Source organism: Chanos chanos, chromosome 5 (assembly GCF_902362185.1).
Source record: "Chanos chanos chromosome 5, fChaCha1.1, whole genome shotgun sequence".
NCBI classification, from domain to species: Eukaryota; Metazoa; Chordata; class Actinopteri; order Gonorynchiformes; family Chanidae; genus Chanos; species Chanos chanos.
The window spans coordinates 16,908,488-16,929,393 of record NC_044499.1 but is presented as its reverse complement, the minus strand read 5'-3'; the positions used below and the strand labels follow the sequence as shown (position 1 = coordinate 16,929,393).

At 38.0% G+C, this 20,906-nt stretch overlaps 2 protein-coding genes across 3 annotated transcripts; both read left to right on the top strand.

The window, feature by feature from the left end:
• The first annotated feature begins 461 nt into the window (after nt 1-461).
• penka (proenkephalin a) lies at nt 462-2,473 on the top strand. The gene is made up of 2 exons (XM_030775915.1): nt 462-599; nt 1,871-2,473. Exons 1-2 carry the CDS (start codon nt 462-464, stop codon nt 2,471-2,473), a joined length of 741 nt encoding a protein of 246 aa, XP_030631775.1.
• A 3,058-nt stretch (nt 2,474-5,531) lies between these two features.
• Nucleotides 5,532-13,017, top strand: sdr16c5a (short chain dehydrogenase/reductase family 16C, member 5a). 2 transcript variants are annotated; one of them, XM_030774370.1, is made up of 7 exons: nt 5,532-5,624; nt 5,935-6,312; nt 7,016-7,147; nt 7,330-7,429; nt 8,016-8,160; nt 9,046-9,171; nt 11,836-13,017. In XM_030774370.1, exons 2-7 carry the CDS (start codon nt 5,992-5,994, stop codon nt 11,930-11,932), a joined length of 921 nt encoding a protein of 306 aa, XP_030630230.1. In that variant the 5' UTR covers nt 5,532-5,624; nt 5,935-5,991; the 3' UTR covers nt 11,933-13,017. The 2 variants fall into 2 exon arrangements, with proteins under 2 accessions (XP_030630230.1, XP_030630231.1); XM_030774371.1 differs by having other exon boundaries at nt 5,536-5,624; nt 5,964-6,312.
• The last annotated feature ends 7,889 nt before the right edge of the window (nt 13,018-20,906 follow it).

Below are 20,906 nucleotides of genomic sequence, written 5' to 3'. Positions count from 1 at the left end.
CGTTTTTTGAGCGCTCCACAAGTGGTCTTGTGCAAGGTGCTTTGGTTAGTTCCAGTATAAGTAGGCTTCTGCGTGGCTGGTTAGGGTCCGTGCATCGCCCGAGCTACTCAAAGCTACAGCAGACTGTTGGAGCACGATACTCTCTCAAAACAGGTAATTGTTCAGAGAATAAAGAGCAAAATCCTCCTGTTTCGAAATTGAAAACTCTAGATTATTCTAGTTTATTTTAATTCAAATATTTATTTAGTAAGGTTAGTTATACCACCTTTAAAAATTTCGGAAGACACTTTCAATTGCTTTTATCAGTACGATCAACTTTCTACTCAAGTCATTAACACTGATGCAGTTTCCTCAATTATCTGACTGTTTGCATGCGCACGTTTTGTCTGTTGTACATGTGTTCTCTTCATGAAAAGTTTATGTACGATTTTTCAGTGATCTGTGCATCTTTTCCACAGCTGATGGCGTTAAATGTGAACTCCTGTTTGATGCTGGCGTTGTGCGCCTGTGTTGCGTCGACTATTCGAGCAGAGTGCGGGAAGGACTGTGCGCTCTGTATCTATCGCTTAATGGGTCAGCAAACAGAGAGCAACTCTTTGGTGAGTTAAATATAACAATGTCGTAATAGTAAACTCTTTTGTGAAAAAAAATCAACTTCCTGTCTCTCGCAATTTTGCACTGGCACCGAACTAGTTAATACCAGATAGGAGAGTAGATTTGTATTTTTAACAGCCTTAAGTGCTACTTCAGACCGATGTCTATAATGTAATTTCCGATATAAATCGGAATTGATGCGAGCGTGGCATCAATTATTAACCAACAGGTGCAAAATCCTTTCTTGAGCGCAGCTCAAAACAAAAAATCTTCACTTGTCATCTTGAAATTAGGTGTGTATGATGCATCAGTTCATACTTGAAATTGACAGAACTGATTTAAGGGTATATGTACATATTTTAAAAAAGTTTTATGTAAATATTTTAGTGTAGGGGACATAAAAAATTAATTAACCAAAAGAAAACTTGCAATTTCCATCAGCTGTGTACATCAGCTCTTAATGAATTCTCAAGAAACCTGGAGACTGAACTGTCAAGGACATAGGAGATTTTCACCTCAGCATTTGCAGTAATTTTGGATGTAAAACAAGCAAGCAAAAAAAAGACAGTTTCCAAATACCTGAAACTGCAGTTTTCGTGAGGCACCAAAGCTAATAATTTTTCCTTGATGTCGATTTTAAGCACTCACAGTAATTACAGGCATCCTAAAGTACATGAATTTGCATGTCATCAGCTGACAGCTTCAATAAAATATTCATAAACCACAAGAAAAGTCTATGGTAAAATGATCACCATAGCATGATGTTGAAAAAGAAACATAGTAATGATAAATATATTACAATGTCACATTTAGCAGACGGCTGTAGGCGTATGAAAAGCGTTCTGAGTTCTAATCACCAGATGTGCAGCATGCTCTGATTAGTCCCTCTATTCAGACTGAAACTCTTACCTTTAATATCACATGTAAAAGGCACTAGAGATGATGTGTCACCTGGAGACCAGAGATCTCTTCTCATGCTGTTCACAACACATCACATGAGACAAGAACATCCAAGGAAATTATGTTCATTTATAAGAAAAAAAGTATCAGTGTATGGAGTTTAGATCGTGTAAGTGAGGGAGAGATTCAAGTTAACTTAACTGAGTCGAATACTGTTAAGTGCTTCGGACGAGGAGGATTAAAGCTACAATGTCAGTTGATGAATGACAGCTTAAATATGCCACCTGGTGGAGAAAATGGATGGATTTGTTGAATAAAATAACTTAAATTGCCAGTGAAAGTATCTGGTTCAGACTAATAAATCTCCTTCCTTCAGGCATGTACATTAGAATGTGAAGGGACTGTGGATGCAAGGAAGCTCGACCTCTGCAGAAACACTCTGACCGAGGAGGAACGCGTTGCCGTTGACAACCTCAAGGAGGAAGGCGAGAGCGCGGATCATCTGCTGTCAAAGAAATACGGTGGTTTCATGAAGCGATATGGAGGCTTCATGATCAAGAAGGCAGAGGAGCTGGCAGGGGGAGCCCAGGCTGAAGGCGACAACCCTCAGATGGTGAGCAAAAAGTATGGCGGTTTCATGAAGAAAGATGGAACAGAAGGCAGAGAAGAGGACAAGCAACTTAACATGTTGAGAGAGATCCTCAACATGGGCCTCAGCTCAGAGGTGGAGGACCAACGCGACGGTGGCGTTTCCAAGCGTTACGGTGGCTTCATGAGAAGTGTACAGGGGAGCAGTGGCCAGGAAGAAGCAGGCAAAGAATTGCAAAAGCGTTACGGTGGGTTCATGCGCAGGGTAGGCAGGCCAGAGTGGCTTGACGATCACAAGAGCTACAGTGGGATTCTCAGGCGCTCATGGGGGGATGAGAGAGAGACCAGCTTACCCAACATGGAGAAGAGATATGGGGGTTTCATGGATTAAAACATAACACGTTCGGCAAAATAAGAGGACACTCATAGCAAACAACCTGTTCCAACTCTACGTATAGCTTGCAATGTCTTATTTTACACCCGGTTTTGTGTTTTGTTTTAGGGTTTTTTTGTTTTGTTTTTTTTTACCACTGTCTTTTTTGTTTTTGCAGCTAAGTATTCCCCTGTTGGGTGTATGTGTAATGTACCAAAATATTTGGTATATTTGCCTTGATATTTAACTGTATTACCAAAATTATCCTTATTCTAAAAGAACATTTTGTTCAGATGGAGGACCCTAAAAGCTTCGGACAGTTATTACTCTTTGGAGTGTGGTTAGACCGTCCAGCTGAGGTGATTAATCCAATTTACAGAGCACATCAAGTGCCAAATTAACAATGCTGTTTCATGAAGCTGCCTTGTTTTCTGGTGCACTTATCATGTTAGACTGGTGGATTGCAGTTTGTTTTCCAGAGGTAGTGAGTTTAAATAGTTCATAACACATTTTTCCTTCTCTCACATGCATTTGTATTGTCAAAGCATATTACATGAAGTTAAATGACTCTGTTTTGAATCAAAGCAGGACCTCTGATTAATTAGTTGTACAGAATACAATAAATTCATCTGCAGAAATAATGCGTGTCTTACTTCAGTTATATAAATCTCTTTCTTTTGAACTACTGTTAAACTTTTAACTGTGTTCTGAGAATTACTATGTCAGTTTATGAGACAATCATGCCATTGAAATTTATTGAAGCTCTGATGGAACATTTCATGCGGCCTTGTGCTCAGCTAGAAGAAGATCATTTGAGAGCATTACTGCCTATGCCATCTCAGCAACTCCCCGCTAGCCACTAACAGAAAATAGCAAGTTATTGAATAATGTGACTCATATTTCACAGAGGGAAATGCTGAGCAGGTGGTCACTTAAATTCAATCGAAGCTAACTGCTTTGAGACACACATCTCAAAAGATAGTCCCAGTTTGATTCAGACAGCTGGTGGCATAACAACATGTGTTATACACATTTTATCCATCTGTTTTTAGGGTATGTTCACTCTATCAGATTTACACACATTATCTCCACTTCAAAGGAGGCCTAACATGAAAAAAATAAATTAAAGAAGAAATAAAAAGAAATTGTTTTAGCTATAGTGGGGGATGCGTTGAATGTCCCAAAAAAAAAAGCCCTGTATTAAAATCTAGACGACAACCTATCAACTGGTTATAACTCAAATACACCCTTTGATGCTACTTCACATTCCAGTACTCCACTTTGCTCAAACAAACTCTTGTTATGCTGTTAAGGAAAAAACATTGTTGATGATCCTGCTAATGTGTGGTTTTGCTTGCAGTAGCTGGGTGTCTCTGTGACTCCCCAGCCTGCAGTTCCTATGAATTTAATGAACAGGTTCAAATATACCACACCTTTGGGGATTCTAAAACATCAGTCATGCAAGTAATGGACAAAATGGAAACCAGATTGCAACAAAACAATAAAGACATTCAGTTTAGTTTAAAGTTTCATAACCAAACAGTTTAAACAGTTGTTAAAATAGGGACACAGAGTGGTATAGATGTGAAATACCGCACATGCATTACATAGCAGCCCTGGTGCTTTGCCAGTGTTCCTCCCACAGTTAAGCTCAAAGACACAGGCTCAGGTTGAATATTGAGTTGAACATTTCTACTGGAGTTTAACACCTGTCCTTCCTCATAGCCTGTGGAAATTTTAACAGGAGCGTTGTAATGAAAGTAGCTGCTGGCTATTTTGCACTTCGAATTACTTACATTTCTCTGGTCCTGAAATTAAAACCTTATGTTTTGCCTCCTCTTGCAATTGATAAACAGGAGACTGAGAAGAATTGCTGACAGCTACTTGGCGAAGTCCAGCTGTTACAACTGTTAAACTGCGTCGTTAATAGTTCGCCGGATCATATTTTAGGTAATTAACGGCAACCAAAGAGAGGAGGAAGAGACTTCAGTTACAGGCAAAATTCTTGAAAGCTGTTAAAGCGTGTCTTTATTGTATCTCAATTAGGGCTACCTCTAAGCTAATTCAGCATAAGCTCCAGGCTCGTATGAAACCGCATGGGAAATGCCAAGAGAATACAAGGGTGAAGTCGGTGTGGGTGCAATTAATCAAATAAATATTTGGTCAGCTTCATTACCAATCAAGACTATCATGTTAATTTAAAAAAATGTTTAGTCTCAACAGCACATATTTTTCCGCTCACAATTTACTGGTGGAGCACTTTTTGAATTCGTTTGGAGTTAAGGACACATTGTATTCTGAGCATGATTACTTGCGGGTAGAATTTCGATTCGAAGACCTCGCGAAACTGCAAATTCTTAACTTCAAGATGAGCTCAGAGTGAAATTGCTATGTTTAGAGGTACCTTCGCTAAGGTTTCTTTGAATTTGGTGTGTACCTGTCTTCTGATGTTGGCTTAATGCTGGCGAGTTTCGACAGGTTTTAGTCTTTTTTCACCTCGATATTTTTGCGTGTGTAAAGCCAATCGATGTGAAAACCGAGCTGAGTGTTTTGCAGAAACAACCGGTTCAGAAAAACTTTGCACTTGCCAACAACGGTGATGACAAGTGCTGGCGAACCGGAGACATCCCTTGTGAATGTGCGGGCACAGCTGGGCGTAAATGAATGAGTAATGAATGAGATGTACGAGATGCAGCGTATTAAGAGGATAGTACGCTACGCTAATACTCAAGCTTTAAATCATTACATTTTTGGAGATCGTGCGAAGAGTCACAGCCGAGACCAATAGTAAATGCTACGTATAGCACATGATTAACCAGTATAACTAATTTAATCTAAAAATTAATTTGTCGTTACACACCCCTTTCGAAAGCATACCAGTAAACTTCCGAGAGGCGAACTCTCTAGAAGTCATGTGACCATACGAACGTCTCTTGCGCAACAAACTTGGAAGCTTTGTGTACACTACATGGACAAATGTGAGTGGATAGGGTAAAGTAAGGGGAGAGTCGTAGGACTGGCCTGTGACATAATATCATGCATGCTCTTTGAACAGAGATCAAACAGTCTATGCTCGCTGTGTAGGCGGCACCCTTAACCTAGTGCACCACGGCCAGGGACCGATTGGATTTCCCAAAGAAAAACTGGCATTGCAGCCGACGTGTAAAAGGTAAGTAAACAACGATGGAAATGTTTTCTCAAATTAATTTTTTTTACTAAATTAGAGAAGAACACCTAATCCAGTGTGTTTTGCTCCTCAAAATGATAAGTAGCTACTAGCAACTATTTTGTCAGTGAACGGGTGGAAGTGTCAGCACGCTTCACTTAAGAACTCACAACACATTTCGGAAGTTGTCAAGTGTATCGTGTAGGCTACCGTTGCTTTATTAAGAAAAAACCTCACACCGAGAAGTTCTGTTCTGGACATTTTTCGTGTTCTGACTTAACAGTATTTAATTGGCTTGTTTTGCTTTCATCAGGTGTCACAGACGTTTTTATTTTTCATTAGGACACACACACACTGGTGAAACTGCAAGATGAATTTCCTTTTGGAGACACTTCGGTTGATAGTATTATCTATCTTTTACCACTTGGAGGCTTTCATAAAAATGTTCATCCCATCTAAGAAGAAGGATGTAAGTGGTGAAATAGTTCTCATCACCGGGGCTGGCAGTGGCATCGGCAGGCTAATGGCTCTTGAATTTGCCCGAATGGATGTTGTTTTGGTTCTATGGGACATTAATCTTGAAGGTGTTAAAGAAACTACTCTTCAAGCCAAAGAGAGAGGTGCTGACAGGATACACTACTACCAGTGTGACTGCAGCAACCGGGCTGAGGTCTACCGTGTGGCAGATCAGGTAAACCTTGTTTAAACTGCCTCAGATTTGTCACAAGGAAAAACAGCGTGCTTTGGGGGAAGTACATGTCATGTTGGTATGATGGGCATTTCATTGAGCCTGAAAGCATGTTGTTTTTGGAACATTTCTTACACGACCTACAGGTATAGCAGTAGTGCAATAGTTTCAGCAGAGTGCTTAAGGTGCTGTAAACGGTACCAATAGTAAGTGTCTGTTCATGACGAAAACTGGGTTAAGGGGGAACAAGGTGTCAGCAATAGTGTACCTGATTTACCTCATTGCACGGCTAACTGAACTTTCCAACCTAAAACAAGATGCATAAAGAAGATTCTCTTTGTCAGAAAACCAAGGAAACCCATAAAAGCATGCATATTTATGAAATACTTTTTTAGATTTACGACAGTTCTTAGAATTACCCCTGTTTTCTGTAAATGTTTAATATCAGATCACATTTATCTTTCTAATCCATATCTGCTGCTTCATGTTAGTAGTTGTATTATGTGCAAAAGTATTTTCTCAATTTTTTTTCTACAGAACAGGTAACCATATAATCTGTAGTTTCCCTGCAGTACTGTAGAGCCCTGTAATTTGACTTCTGCCGATTTTAAGATACAATAACATATGACAAAATTCTAATCCCAGTCTTAATATGCTAAAGTAATACTGTTCATAATTGCATATAATTGTTCATAATTATGAACAGGTCAAAAGTGAAGTTGGTGATGTCAGCATACTCATAAATAATGCTGGTATTGTAACTGGGAAGAAGTTCATGGATACTCCAGATGCTCTGATTGAGAAAACTATGGAAGTGAACACAATGGCACATATGTGGGTAAGTTTACCACCATGGTTTTTGCAGTTCAGTTTAGTCATTTTGCATCTGTAGAGACTGATATTTTATACCACATAATATTCTAAATGTGAGTTAATATCACTTTGCTCTTTCTTTTGGATGAATATCGTATCCATGTTGACCCACCCATTTCAGATGTTTTATGGCATCATGTTTTCCAGACATATAAAGCATTCCTACCTGCTATGACAGCCAAGAACCATGGGCATTTGGTCAGTGTTGCCAGCTCTGCTGGCCTGATAGGTGTGAATGGCCTGGCAGGTACATCATTCCTTTATTTTCCTCTGAGTCTCCCATGATGTTTTTTAGTGTGAAAAACTGTCTTCAGTTCATTTCAAATGGCTACAGTTCATTTCGCGACAGAAAGTTTTAGTTGAACAAAATAATAACAAACAAACACAGATAGGTCATTGGCAATACAGTGAGCATCACACAAGGTGATTTCATTGTGAATGCCTAAATGGAATCAGTCTCTTATCCTAAAAATGAAAAATAGGTAGATATCTTTGTTACTGTTTCACTCTACAACCTTTTCTGACCAAAAATATTCAGTACAAAGTAGAGTGAAGATTCAGTATGTATATTGTTTAATTAACTGAAATTACACTGTATAGTAGACTATAGCTAGTTCTTTGCCAAGGGGAGGGTCAAGCATTGAGCAACTGTGGATTCTTGTAATGTCTGTGTGTTGTGGGTTGGGTTCAGGGTGCACACGAGATTTTTTGTTGTCATTTGAAGTACACTCATCCATAGGTTCTGGTGGGCAGAGAACTGGTTTTCCTGCCTGTCTGTCTGTGTTATTTCTGCAATGATGCTTTGCATGCTAATCATGTTTCTGCTCTGACAGATTATTGTGCAAGTAAATTCGCTGCCATCGGCTTTGCTGAGTCAGTTAATCTGGAGTTGATAGCCAAGGGAAAGGATGGAGTAAAGACTACAATTGTGTGCCCGTACTTCATTAACACTGGCATGTTTGATGGCTGCAGTACTAAGTAAGTAATGAACAAGAAAATATAGATTTTTATTTCTTTTATCACTAACTTGCAAAAGGGACCTTTGATTTTGATATCGACAGCACCCACTTAACTGTGGAACCAGAGGTTAACTGAGAAAAGACTGGGCAGCTTTGTTAGAGTGGATGATGGGTATTTACCTCTTTTAAATGGAACAGACTATCAGGCACTATCACACACTGTTGATTCCACTGGAGCTTTGTTGTCGTTTAAAAACAACCTGTTCCCCTGGAGGAGCCTGTCACCTGGGACTTGGGTGTTCCAGTTTTCCTGATGATGCACTACACAAAAACCCAGCTGTATTTGACACATGACTTACCTAAACCACTTCTTCATTGCTCATGAGTGTTGTACCTTGAGGAAGGAATTCCACCCCGCAACCCTTGAATCTCTAATTATGGTCTTTAGATAAAGGAACTTTAAATGTCTTACCTAATGGTTGTGTTTATTTGGCTGTGTGTTTTAATTAATTAAATAAATAAGCAAGTAAATTAACAAATTGCTATTATTTGTTGTAATTAGGCATGTAGTAAGTGACATTACGTCCAGTGTTTTCTCTCCAGGCCTAAATTATAAATAATCATTACCCTCATATCACAACTCACTCACTCAGTTTACTCACAAAATGTAAATGCTTCTGAAATGTTTCCCCAATAGCATTTAGTTTGTATATTATATATGACATATGAAAAACATATTAGAGCAAAATGCATTAGAAAGTGGTTTATACAGGCAGGTAGAATTTAACGGAACACCTCCCTGATCTGAAATAATCTAAAAGGGGGCTGTTCTTATTTGAAAAATTGTTCTTGTCGGAAACAAAGTAGTTGTGTGGTACTATGTGACACTGTTTGCCATCCACAGGTGGCCCCATGTTCTGCCTATCTTGGAGCCAGCTGATGTTGCCAAGAGGGTTATTGATGCCATTTTATCAGATCAGTTCTACCTTCTGCTTCCAAGGAGCCTGTACTTTATACTGGCCTTGAAAGGGTAAGCCCCTTTGCTGAATTCAACACAACTATTTTATTTTCATTTCATAAATTCATTTTTTAAACAATATTCTTCCAATTAAAGATTCTGATCTTTTACCCCAAGTGTTTTATTCTTGTAGGTTTGAAGTCCTCTCATCCTTATAAACGATATTTATAACAGTTACACACAAGCATGGCATGTAGTACTAAGACACTTTGGATTCAGTTCAGTTTTGGATTCAGCCTTGATAAACAAACCAGCACAATCTATGTAGGCTATAACCAAACTAAGACAGGAAGCTTGTATTTCTCACAGAAGAAGTCTTTACACAAGAGTCAGAGTAGTGCAGCGAGGGTAAAATACAGACTGACAGAAATGACAGTTCTCAGGTGGTTGACTCAGAAAGACCTTCAGCTCTGTGAAGGATGGACTCGCACGGTTCCTGTTAATGTCCAGTCAGATATAAAAAGGTCCTTTGAGAAATGTAGCCTTGAGCACTTTTGGAATGAAAAGATTTTAGTCACTGACCACAGAGGTCATCTCTTAGGTCAGTGGTCTCAGCTGTGCAGATGTGAAGATTTGAACATTGTTGTGTTGTGTCAAGCACAAGTGCAATGGAAAAGTACAAGAATGGAAATGAAATGGGGAAAGTACTAGAAGAGTGCTGTTTTTTTTTTTGTTTTTTTTAAAAAGTCTTTAACTAACTTTACTTGAACTTTGAGCAGTGTAGTGTATAGCTGCTTGTTCTGTTATTGTGAGTTACCTGCTCTCAGACTGAAGAAGATGCAGGGTGCCAAAACTCACAGCTGTAACACACTGCAATGTTTGATCAAGTTATTCTTCAAGCTCTTTAGATTGCAAAAGAGTTATCCAAAGAAGAACATTTGCATCACTTCAATACTATTTCTTATGTAACTGCATCCATCGACTTTAATGGCAGTGAGGGAAGTTTATAACAGAATATAGCTCACTTTGCTCTAGAGTGAACCTAGATATTAAATTTCTTTTCTTTGGGGAAGGGGGGGGGGGATTGAATTCAGTCGAAATATCAAAGTCACTATTTAAACTTTATTGTTCTATCCTTCTTAGAAGCTCTGTGGAGGCTCTATGGATTAGCAAATATTTACAAAACAACTATGACCCCAAAATATATTGCTGTTATTACTGTTGCAGTTTATTATTACTGTTGTTGTAGTTGTTGTTGTTGTTGTTGTTTGTGCCCTGTTTCTGTTACTGTGTTGCTGTTGTTGCTGCTGTTGCTGTTTCTGTTACCTTGTTACTGCGCTCCGGCAGTTGGGTCTCATTATGTTAGAATAACAGATATCAAATACCTGTAGCACCATTGTAAACCTTGAGGAATTTGGAAAATCTAGCTTTATCCAATCTTAATCTAGGTTTAATCTTAAATTTAATCCAATCCGATCAGTTAGCTTCATTGCAGGTAGCCAGGCCAAACTTGCATTTTTAAAAATGTACCTTTTCTGTTTATGATGACAAGCTGTGCTTCAGCATTCTTAGAACAGATTGTTTATTCTCGTTATGGAAAATGTCCACAGCTTGATTTAAAATTCCACTAATGCTGCTAGGACAAGATACTCTGTGGAAGAATACACTTAGGAAAAATCTTTACATTTTCTCTTGATGAGGCAATTCACTGGCTGAGAATGTGAAAGAGATTGATGCTGTAACTAGTTGAACAGGTTGCATTTGTCTTTAGAGGGTTCAGAGAGGATGAGAATATATTTCGTAATGCCTCTTTCACGACTCCTCCATGAAGCATCATGCAGACTCTTCAGAAACTCTTCCTTATTCAGATGTAACAATTACTGATGCCGGTAAAAAGCAGTTACCAATACTAGCAGATAAAAGCAACACCTGTTTGGCTGGGAAACAAAACAGACCTTAGTCAAATTAATTCCAAACTGCACTTTGGGCCCAATTGTAATTTGGACAAGCAGCAATTATCAAGGCCATAGTACTTAAATGTTAAGTAGTGTTCTTTTGTTATGCAAATGGACTCCACACAGGAATAAGAGAGGAGACATTTGGAAACTTTGCACAAATGGTTCTTGACAAATTTATTAAAAATGATATGAAGTACTTTATTTCAAGGCAGGTATTCTGAAGCTTTTGTCTTGTGCAAAGAAGTGTGTTGATCAGTAATAGTCTTTTTCTGTTATGCAGTGGTATAGACAGTGGCTTATGGGACCTCCTTCACTACTCTCTTAGTATTCATCTCAAAGCTGTCATTTCATCTGAATGCTGCTCTTTCTCAAAGGATAAGGGCTTTTAACTGATTCTTTGACAGGGTTTCTTAGAATGATTACAGCTTGTTTACTACACAATACCACTCATTCCGCAGCTTGAAGTAAAAGACAAAACAAAACAAAAAAAAAAATGGCACCAGTTTCACCCATGTTAGCTTGACAATAAGCTGGTTTATTGCACATCTTGAGATACAGAAACCATTTGTAATGTGAACAAATCTTAATTGTAAACTCTCAGATTTGTCCAGCTACCTAAGTCATTGAATAGTAAAGAGTAATTCTTTGCATGCACACACACAGCTTGCCTCTGCAGTAAGTACTGCATACTGTGTGAAATACTGATCTCTGGTTGATGCCTCTGTATATAATGCATAAGACCTGTTTGTGATGACATTTGCCTTTTGTTTCTCTACAGCATTATACCTTTCAAACTGTCCATTGTCCTGGGGATGTACTTTGGTGCCTTTAACTTCATGGATGCTTTCAAAGGAAGACAGAAGAAGCAGGATTAGGCTATCAAAAACACAACTCACAAATCCTGTGGTACCAGTACCTCATGTATTTAATGTTTTCTTTTTTTTTAATCTGTGTGTAACTTCATTGCGGAAGTATTAAGTGCCACTGCTGAAATGTTATTTCAGTGACCTTGTTACAGCTGACCGGGAGACACTGGATGTGGTATTGGAAAAAATCATGTGATTTTTATGTGAGAACTCCCATTGGAAAAAGAGAGATTTCTATCTATTTAAATAATTTAACATGCATTAGGGGATTCAAATGAATGAAGGACTTTGGAAACCATATGGTATCATTACTTTATCTTTATGTAGTTTAATATATTCTATTTCATTGTTTTAAAACTTCATTTGATTCCTGTCAACCTCAACAAGAAAAAGTGACATTTTGCTTGTTAGTTAGACATTAATATGCTCTGTGCCTGTAGTGACTGTGAACACAGTATATCTGAAGAGGATGGACTAGAAGATGTTTTGTTTGTTTGTTTTAATGAACATCTATGTCCACTAAGATCAGGTCCTTCTCATTTCAGTGAAGGGTGAAGGTATACTATAGTACAGTACCATAATTACACATGTATTCATGCTGTATGCTGGTCTGCTACAAGGGCAGAGTGGTCTTTTTATTTGAAACTGTATTTGAAACACTCAAGACATCATCCATGTCATTTGGACAGCCTTTGGAGAATACATGTATTTGTGGGATCCCTTTGTTGTGATTGAATAGAATAAAATGTTTAATATGACTGAATAAGCCTTGTTAAGAATAACAGTGCTTACATTTGAAATGTTTAAAAGAATTTAAAAGAAATGTCTTCTGGGCACAAGTGAAGAGGTTTGGTATTTGGTTATCTCATTCCTTCAAAATCACATTCAAATATGTATTCATTTGTTAGCTCTCATTCTTTCATTTTTTAATGCATGTATATACAAATTGTTTTTCAGTTAACCAATGTCTCTTTTGAAATTCTGTTGATTATGGTTGTGTTTCATTGTGTCAGTTATATCAAATGTCACAATGCAATATTTACCTGGATTGTAGCTTTGGTAATGGCTTGGAAATAAAATGATGAAGAAATCCATTTGTTTGTTTTGATTTGTAGAATGTTTAATAGAATGAGATGGGTTTTTTAGCAAAATGTCTGTCACTGAGATGTGTGTATTCAGATACACTGACCTACACTCAGGTTTCTCTGGTTTTTACACAAACCTGTGTGCTGCTGTGAGAATAGCTCCACCTACTGTTTGGTATTAGGTTTAACATGTAACATGTTCCTCTACTGTGTTACACCTCTTCTGCCAATACAATGAGTGGCTTCAACAGAATTAATGTAAGATGTAAAATTTCAAAAATTGCAAGAAAAAGTCTGTAAATGCAGGTAACATTAGTGTTGTTGATGAGTTGATGTTGTTGATGATAATAATAACAACAGTAATTGACTGGTTTGATGAGAAAATAAAATCTTTGATTGTTTAGTTGTTTTGGTCCAGGCTGTAGGTTGTGATTAATATGAAAATGAAAAATCAGAAACAGGTTTTGTCTTATTAGGGGACAAAGACTGTCATGTTAATAAATATATTTGTTATAATTTGTGAAGCATGGTTACAAGACAATATTCAAGTATACCACATAGGTGCAATAGGCGATTTGTAGGGGGATGAGGGGGAATGCCACCCCCCTTGTGAGCAACATGACCAAAATGCATCCCCCTTGTTGATCTGCCATCCCCCTGTATACTCTACAGAGCAGTGTCAGTGACAATTTGGCCACCCCCCCGTTAAAAAATAAAAAATCACCAACTGCATAGGTGACATCGATGCTTTGGCATAATTAAAATGTCACATGGAACGAGAACATATGGATATTCTCTTTTCTCAGTCTTCCACTTTACAGTCACTTACAACATAATCTTAGGACCTTGTACATTTTTACTTGAATTTCCAAATGCCACAATGTTTGGTCCTCATCAACATCTGTCAGTGGCATTAAGAATAGTGGAAAAAAGAAAAGCTTTCAATTCACTAAGTATTGAGGCTGATGGAAATCTACTGCATGGTCTATATTTTAGACCGCCCTGTAAACTTTCGGCTCTGTTTCCACCAAATTAGTATGGAAACCATGGAGGATGTTTGAATCTAGCACCCATGAAGCCACAAGGGTTGTGTTTGCCTAAATGGCCTTGTATTCTTTGGTCATAATTCCACCATAAAGAGTAGTCAGAGGTACTAGCTTTGCACATAGTGTATACACCAAGCTGTGTGTTGTTACACAACGACTTTGGTCACAGCTGATGTTAAAACTGCAACCCTTCCATAACTGTCAGCTTTGTGAAGTTAAACGTGCAGTTTTGGGGAGAGACTGATACATGGAATTGTATATTCAGTTATGCAGTAATATTTCAGGCCATTGCTTTGTAGTTTTTTTTTAGCACGTTTCCTGTTAACCACATTCCATATTAACCACAGGCCAAAATGGATTTTGCTTAACGTCTGTGACAGACTTACCTTCAGTTCTGTGACAGAGGTACCTGCTATTTGGTCAGCAGTTGTCTGAAGTCTTTTTAAGTTTATTAAATCTATCTTGTTGCTTTAAAAGGTTAAATAGCAATGTGTTGATTTAATTGTTCAGGTAATGGTTGATACAATTGCAGGAACATATCAGTAAATAGTATTAAAGTTAATATGAAAAACAGGTGTAGATTCATTTTAACTGCAATTTAATCAGCTTCACGAATCCTTTTTCATTAAGCGTTTCTATTGTTTTGTTCACCCCCTGTAGATTTTCAATTTAAAATTATTGTCCTCTATTGCAGCCCGTCATTTCACAGCTCATCAGACGGCAGCCATATCCACAGCACATCAGTGGAGGCACAGCACAAACTGAGCACATTACATTCACCAAAACAGCTTGTGCGCTCGCACTTGGAATGTCGTGCACACAAACACAGAAAAAAAAAAAAATCAAACAAAATGAGACACTGAGGTTTCAAGTTGTAATCTAGCCTGCTAACATCTAAGTATCGGAATGATTAAAATGCAGTGATATAATAGAATTTAAATCTTATAAAATTCACAGTCACTATTGATTAATTGTTTAATCTTGTCAGTTATTTTCTTCAACTAGTGATATGGTCAGAATGTAGTGTGCATACACACAAACAAATAAACAAATAAACAATATTTGGTTTATAAGCACAGGGACAATAATTCATAGACACGTGGGTCATTAGAAAAATACTGTATGCAATTTAAATAGCCTCATACTTGTTCAAACGGGCGGTCACTGAGAAATGGATTTCAGCCACTCTAAGGTTGTCCACCAGAGAGCGTTATATAGTCACACACAGAAATCTGTTCACCCGTGCTTAAACATATCTAAGCGACAATGAATCAGATAAGACGTCTATAGGTATGCAGGATTCTTCATTTAGGAGAAATACGTCCAACATAGAAAAGACAAAGGTTTCCCGTCACTAACCTACATGACTTAAAACTATATTAACAGTAGCCTATATCCATAAATAGATTGTATGACAAGCCCACTGTAGTAAAAATGAGATGAGTCGGAGAATCACACATGGAAACTTCATAGCCGTTTGACTCAAATGTTTCACTCAGTGTCATCAGCATTTTCGAGTGCCAATTTTTGAGTTTTCTCAAGCCTTTTAAAATCTGCTTGGCCTGAGGTGCCAGTCGACCGTCTCCCTCTGATAAGTAGACTAGCGCACGAGTCCACATGCGCGTGAGTTGTTGTCTTTAGCCATCCCTGGTGTCTAAGTGTCAGCTCCTGTAAGCTTCGTTTGTTCAATGACACTCCGCGCCGCCGTTAACATTAGCAACTGACGTGTGGCAGCGTGAGGATCCCTCATAAACTTGGATCTGAGAGCGAGACTGTTGTCTCTTTGCGCAACTCGACGCACATGCCATCATATAAATCGCTGTAAATTGAAATTTCGTCGGTCCACGGTGCAATGGCAAGGAAAACTGAAGTCTCATCTGCTTACTATGGTAAGTTATCTTAGTCTGTTCATATGTTGTTCTACTCGGCATGTCTTTAATCGGTTTTGTTTACATCACTTTGTTAAGGTGTGCACGGGACTACTGCAGCCTCTTCGAAACCTCTCGTGAGTTACATTTTGGACACGGTTTTTTTTGTTGTTGTTGTTGTTTTTTTAATCATTTTAAAAGCGTGGAAATCACTCGTGGTTTCCATTGACTCCCCCCCTAAAATAACATTACGTTAAAGATCATTTTATCAGCATCCAGTGACAAAACCACGTACACCGAGCATAGGAAATGCAATGCGTTATTTAATGAAGGTATATAACGATTTGTTATACGGCTGACCTTGTATTGAAAGAATGATGCGCTATCATGTCCAAAGCAATTAATCGAATTAATTAATGGTGCGATTGTCGCGTGCTGTTAAATATGATCTCAGCTGTAGCACTGCTATTTTTAATCGTTGTCCCTACAAAAGCTAAGCAATTGCACAAAGGAAATGTCGGCATTCAACTTCTTATTGGCAAGGGCATCTTTGTGCCTCTCTTGCGCTCTGCAAATACCTTTAGAATAGGCTACTGTCAGGTCAGCTTCCTCACGTTCTCGTTCAAACTGATGTTAATTGTCATGCTTACCTGAAATCACCTTTCTTCTAAGATTGACCGTTACCCTCGGTAAGCAGTATTATGTGCGTTTACATGTTGCTGACCCCCAGTTTCAGTCATTAACTACGTGAAGACATACTTGCAAAATACTCTCTGCAATATTAGTGAGTAGTGGGCTAACACTGTGTGGTTGTAAACCACTGACTTCTTTAAGAGCTTTAGAGGTTTTTTGTTTGCCTTTAGCCTTGAAATGTGACTTGAGATTCTCAGAATGTATTAAAATATATGACAGAGGATCAGCACCCTTTAAAACTTCGATTAAATGAGGGGTAAGGGATGACAAGTTAGTGGAGAAATGTTACAATGAAGATGTTCAAATGAAGAAGAACTTGTATACTGTCACTCTCTTATGGGTACACCCTAAGGAATAATGAAAATATTTTCCTTTTATTCTACAAAAAAATAAATAAAATAAAATAATAATAATGCCAGGTATGAAAAAAGGTTTAAATCTTTGTCTTCCTTTTAGGACTGTGTTATTCTCAGTTTCAGTACTGATTGAAAAGAATGTTAAATGAAAGTTCATATGGAAAACAAATGTAACCTTAACTTTATAGGATTATGGTTTTGTTTGTAACTCTTTATTTAAGACTAACAAAACATCATAGCAAAACATCATTACCAAAACAACTGAGACAGTATCTCATTCTTTTTAATTTGTTTTGGGCAGAATCACAACACAGAACGTAGAATATTGCATGGCAATACGCATTTTAAGCATCAGAGCATCCATCGGAGGATTGAAAATGAAATTGATTTACTCGAAGTTCACCCATGTTTGTGGGTGTTACAGTATATACAATAAGTGTAGAGGCATACTATTAAGACTGTTGTTTTCAGGGGTACAAGTCCTTGAACAAGTTCAGTGTGGTCTGACATGACGTGTGTGCACACAAGAGGGTCATTTGTGTTTTTCCACCTTTCATAGCTACTTTGGAGCTGTCTTTTTGTCATAAAGTTACATTTCAGACATTTCATGAAAAAAAATGACAAGATTCTGAACTGATTTGGCTATTCTATCCATTTCTGAATGTTTGCATTAAAGTCAAAACTTTTTGTCCGTGTGTATTTGTGTCCATAGATAGAATTTTACAAAGACAGAGGTCGGTTCACCATTTGAAAGATACAGTACACATCAGGTTCATAGTAACTTATGTATGATGTTGGTAAATCAAAAAGTGGATAATCCAGGCCATGTATGGTACAGAACTGCTATCAGTCCAGTAATGAGCACGTGTTTTTTTGTCAAAGGAAGAGCATAAATCAAGTGCCTGCAAAATATGTAGTTTTACATACACAATTAATGACTATCTTTAACTCATACCTAGCCAAAACTGATAGTTTGTTAAAAAACATTTTGATGACCATGCTGAAAATATGTTTCCACTGTCTGAGGTAAAATATGATATTTGAATAATACTATTATACAGGTTCTCCATAAAGAATGTATTGTGCCTCTACATGTCTTATCAGTTGTGTGGAACTATGTTGGGATGACAATAGCAGTGTGTGACAGTTGTGACACTGATTCCAAACTTGATCTGTGAGCTGCATCGTGTAGCTACCACATGACCTCTCTGTTTAGTGCTGTGATCCGGCAGTCACATGTGTGTAACCAGTAACCAGTTGTTTTTGAACATATGAACTGTTCCATTCTGAGAGACAGTTTGTAGTTTTTCCAGTTTCGTAGATCATCTTGGACATGAATTGAGTGGGACCATGTAAAAGTTGCATGTTGTTGGCGATAGCTCAGAGAAGAAAAAAAAAATCAGGCTTTCATTAGTTTCAACATTCTGAGAAAATTTGGAAACACAGAAGAAAATGTATCGTGTTCTTCTCCTCTGAAAAGTTTAACCTATGAAAATACAAAGTTGACTCCACTTTACTGCAGAGTTGATCTGAAAATAAAACACATTTGTTACTTACCTCAGTGCGTTATGCTAAATTATTGCTTTGCATTTGTGAGTAGGCACATGAAACAGTTGTATTTATATTCATATATTGTAACAGGAGTTGTCAAATGGTCAAAGGGTCCTGCTGATGAACAGTTACTCCATTTACACAGCAATTTCACTGCCAGCATTGAATTTCATTTCAGACAGTTAAATGAATTCTGACAGTATTTATACTGGAATGTGAGACAGTATACAAAACATTTTCACACTTAACTTGCTGCATACCTTGAAAAGGTAATATTGGTAACCTGTGGTTGGTGATGATGGATTAACTCATTCTCTTCAAACACAGTCACTGCACCTTTACTGTGTACCCAAGGGTAATGAATTTTAGAAATTCTGCTATTTAAAATATGTGGTATATTCTTGGTATGCAGTTGCATTTTGCACTGATACATCTCAGTAGCCTCTGCAGAAATGTTCTTTCAAAGGAATGGGATGATCATTTACAGAGAAATGAAGACTTGACAACCTTTTTTTCTCCCTATTATCAGTGAGGATAAAAGCACCAGTGATTGTTATTTAGCCCCGGTGGCTACATGACTCTGATTTGTCACACCATTACCCATGTGTCATGGAGCAGTGTAATTAAACCAGAGCCTTCCCAGGTTTAGCACCTAGCATCCAGGGGAATATGTCTCGCCTTTAATCTCTGCATGGTAGTTTACCGAGAAACAGGATAAATCCAAACAGGTTGGGGGCTGAATAGGTTTGTATGAATGTACTGCTTTTTTTAAAGGAGGGCCAAGTACATTGAGTTGTTGGATTGTCCTGTGATCCATCAAAGAGCTTTTCTGGTAAATGCACTGATAGAGGACTCACGCTGAGAGGAGGAGAAGGAGGGAGGGAGGTGTATTAGAACGGTTTTCTCACTGAGCGTTAATTAAACCAGTCTTGGTATATCATCTGTTGTAAGCAGTTCTGAACCACAGGACAGATTGTTTTTCCATACCAGACTGTTAGAAAATAGTTTTGATATTGCCTTAGTTGTTTTAACTACACCTACTGTCTGGGTCCTCAAGATGGGAAAGTAGTCTCTTTATACATTTTTGACATTTGGTCTGGGCTGTTTATAATTATTTTTCATCTTGATGTGACAAGAGCTTATTGCTGTGCGGAAAGGAGATTCTAAACATCATTTTTAAAGGGTAAAAAAAAAGATGTCGGCACATCAGGCTGAATTTAGGATGTTTGTATGCTTGAAATAAAAACACTTGCCGGCCTATGAGTTGCTTATTGAATAGTTTCGCAGTTACCTTCGTTTTCCAAATGGTTAGACACATCTGGTCGTAAACACTAAAGCTGATTAACAGATAGTAAATGAAACGGAAAGGCCTGTATAAGCAAATAAACAGATGTGCTTTATCTCTCCTGGCTGTTTGCTGAGTTATGGAGTCTGGCTCTAGTTCTACTCACTTTACGGCACTTACACGCTCATTAGCAAATCCCAGTTTTGTTTGTTGGTCTGACAGACACGGACATGAATACAGATCATGATGACAGACATGGACAAGGACACAGATTATGAAACACCATGACATGAAAACTTGAATTGTTCACCCGGATAAATCAGGGTCTCGGAGCTGAAGTGTCCGTGTGGTACCTTCATTATATTATGGACCACCCGAACCTTTTGGAAGGTCTGTAACGCAGACTTAGAACTATGCAGGGAAAATGTCAGATTGATATGAACAAGCATGTATCCATGTTATATGAACAGTCGCTTATTAAATCCTCCAAAAGACATGACAGTAACAGAAAGGGCCGCAGGGGACGGTGACACAGCGTCATGTGGTCTTCAGAGAGACAGAGAAGGATGCTGTCTGAGACGCGGCATAAAGAATGTGCCGCCTGCCCTCTAATTTGTGTTGTCCATCTAAACAGTATGTACTCAGGCGAGAAATTGAACATTGGAGTTGAACATTGAACGTCAGACTGCACGATAATGGCTCTTTTCTTTTCGTATGGTTTATAGCTATTAAAGGAAAAATCCCACCAAAGCAGCCTAACTTCACAGATAGGCTTTACTTTAAAGTAGTATAAACATTGCTGTTATAACAAAGGACATTGGAATATAATGGCTCTATACACTTTGATGTAATTAACTTTTTTCTTTTTTTAAACAAATTGTTCAGGTAATTTGGACAACATAGGCTCCCAGTGTTCAGGGGTGGGCAATATTTCCAGAACTATAATATGACAGTATTGGCAGGTGTTTTCACAATTCACAATATGTATCCCGATATTTTCCTTGTGAAAGGCTGGTTAGCAAGTCACTGAACAGATACAGACGTAATCCAACTGGCAACACAGTGGTGACTCACCTGAGAAGGGCTATGAGAGAAAAAG

Excerpts from the sequence above, each read along its gene's own strand:
- sdr16c5a (XM_030774370.1), top strand. The coding sequence starts at position 5,992 with ATGAATTTCCTTTTGGAGACACTTCGGTTGATAGTATTATCTATCTTT. Across the intron at positions 7,430-8,015 it reads AGGTGTGAATGGCCTGGCAG|ATTATTGTGCAAGTAAATTC; the intron begins GTACATCATTCC and ends CTGCTCTGACAG. Across the intron at positions 9,172-11,835 it reads TTTATACTGGCCTTGAAAGG|CATTATACCTTTCAAACTGT; the intron begins GTAAGCCCCTTT and ends GTTTCTCTACAG.
- penka (XM_030775915.1), top strand. The coding sequence starts at position 462 with ATGGCGTTAAATGTGAACTCCTGTTTGATGCTGGCGTTGTGCGCCTGT. Across the intron at positions 600-1,870 it reads AAACAGAGAGCAACTCTTTG|GCATGTACATTAGAATGTGA; the intron begins GTGAGTTAAATA and ends TCCTTCCTTCAG.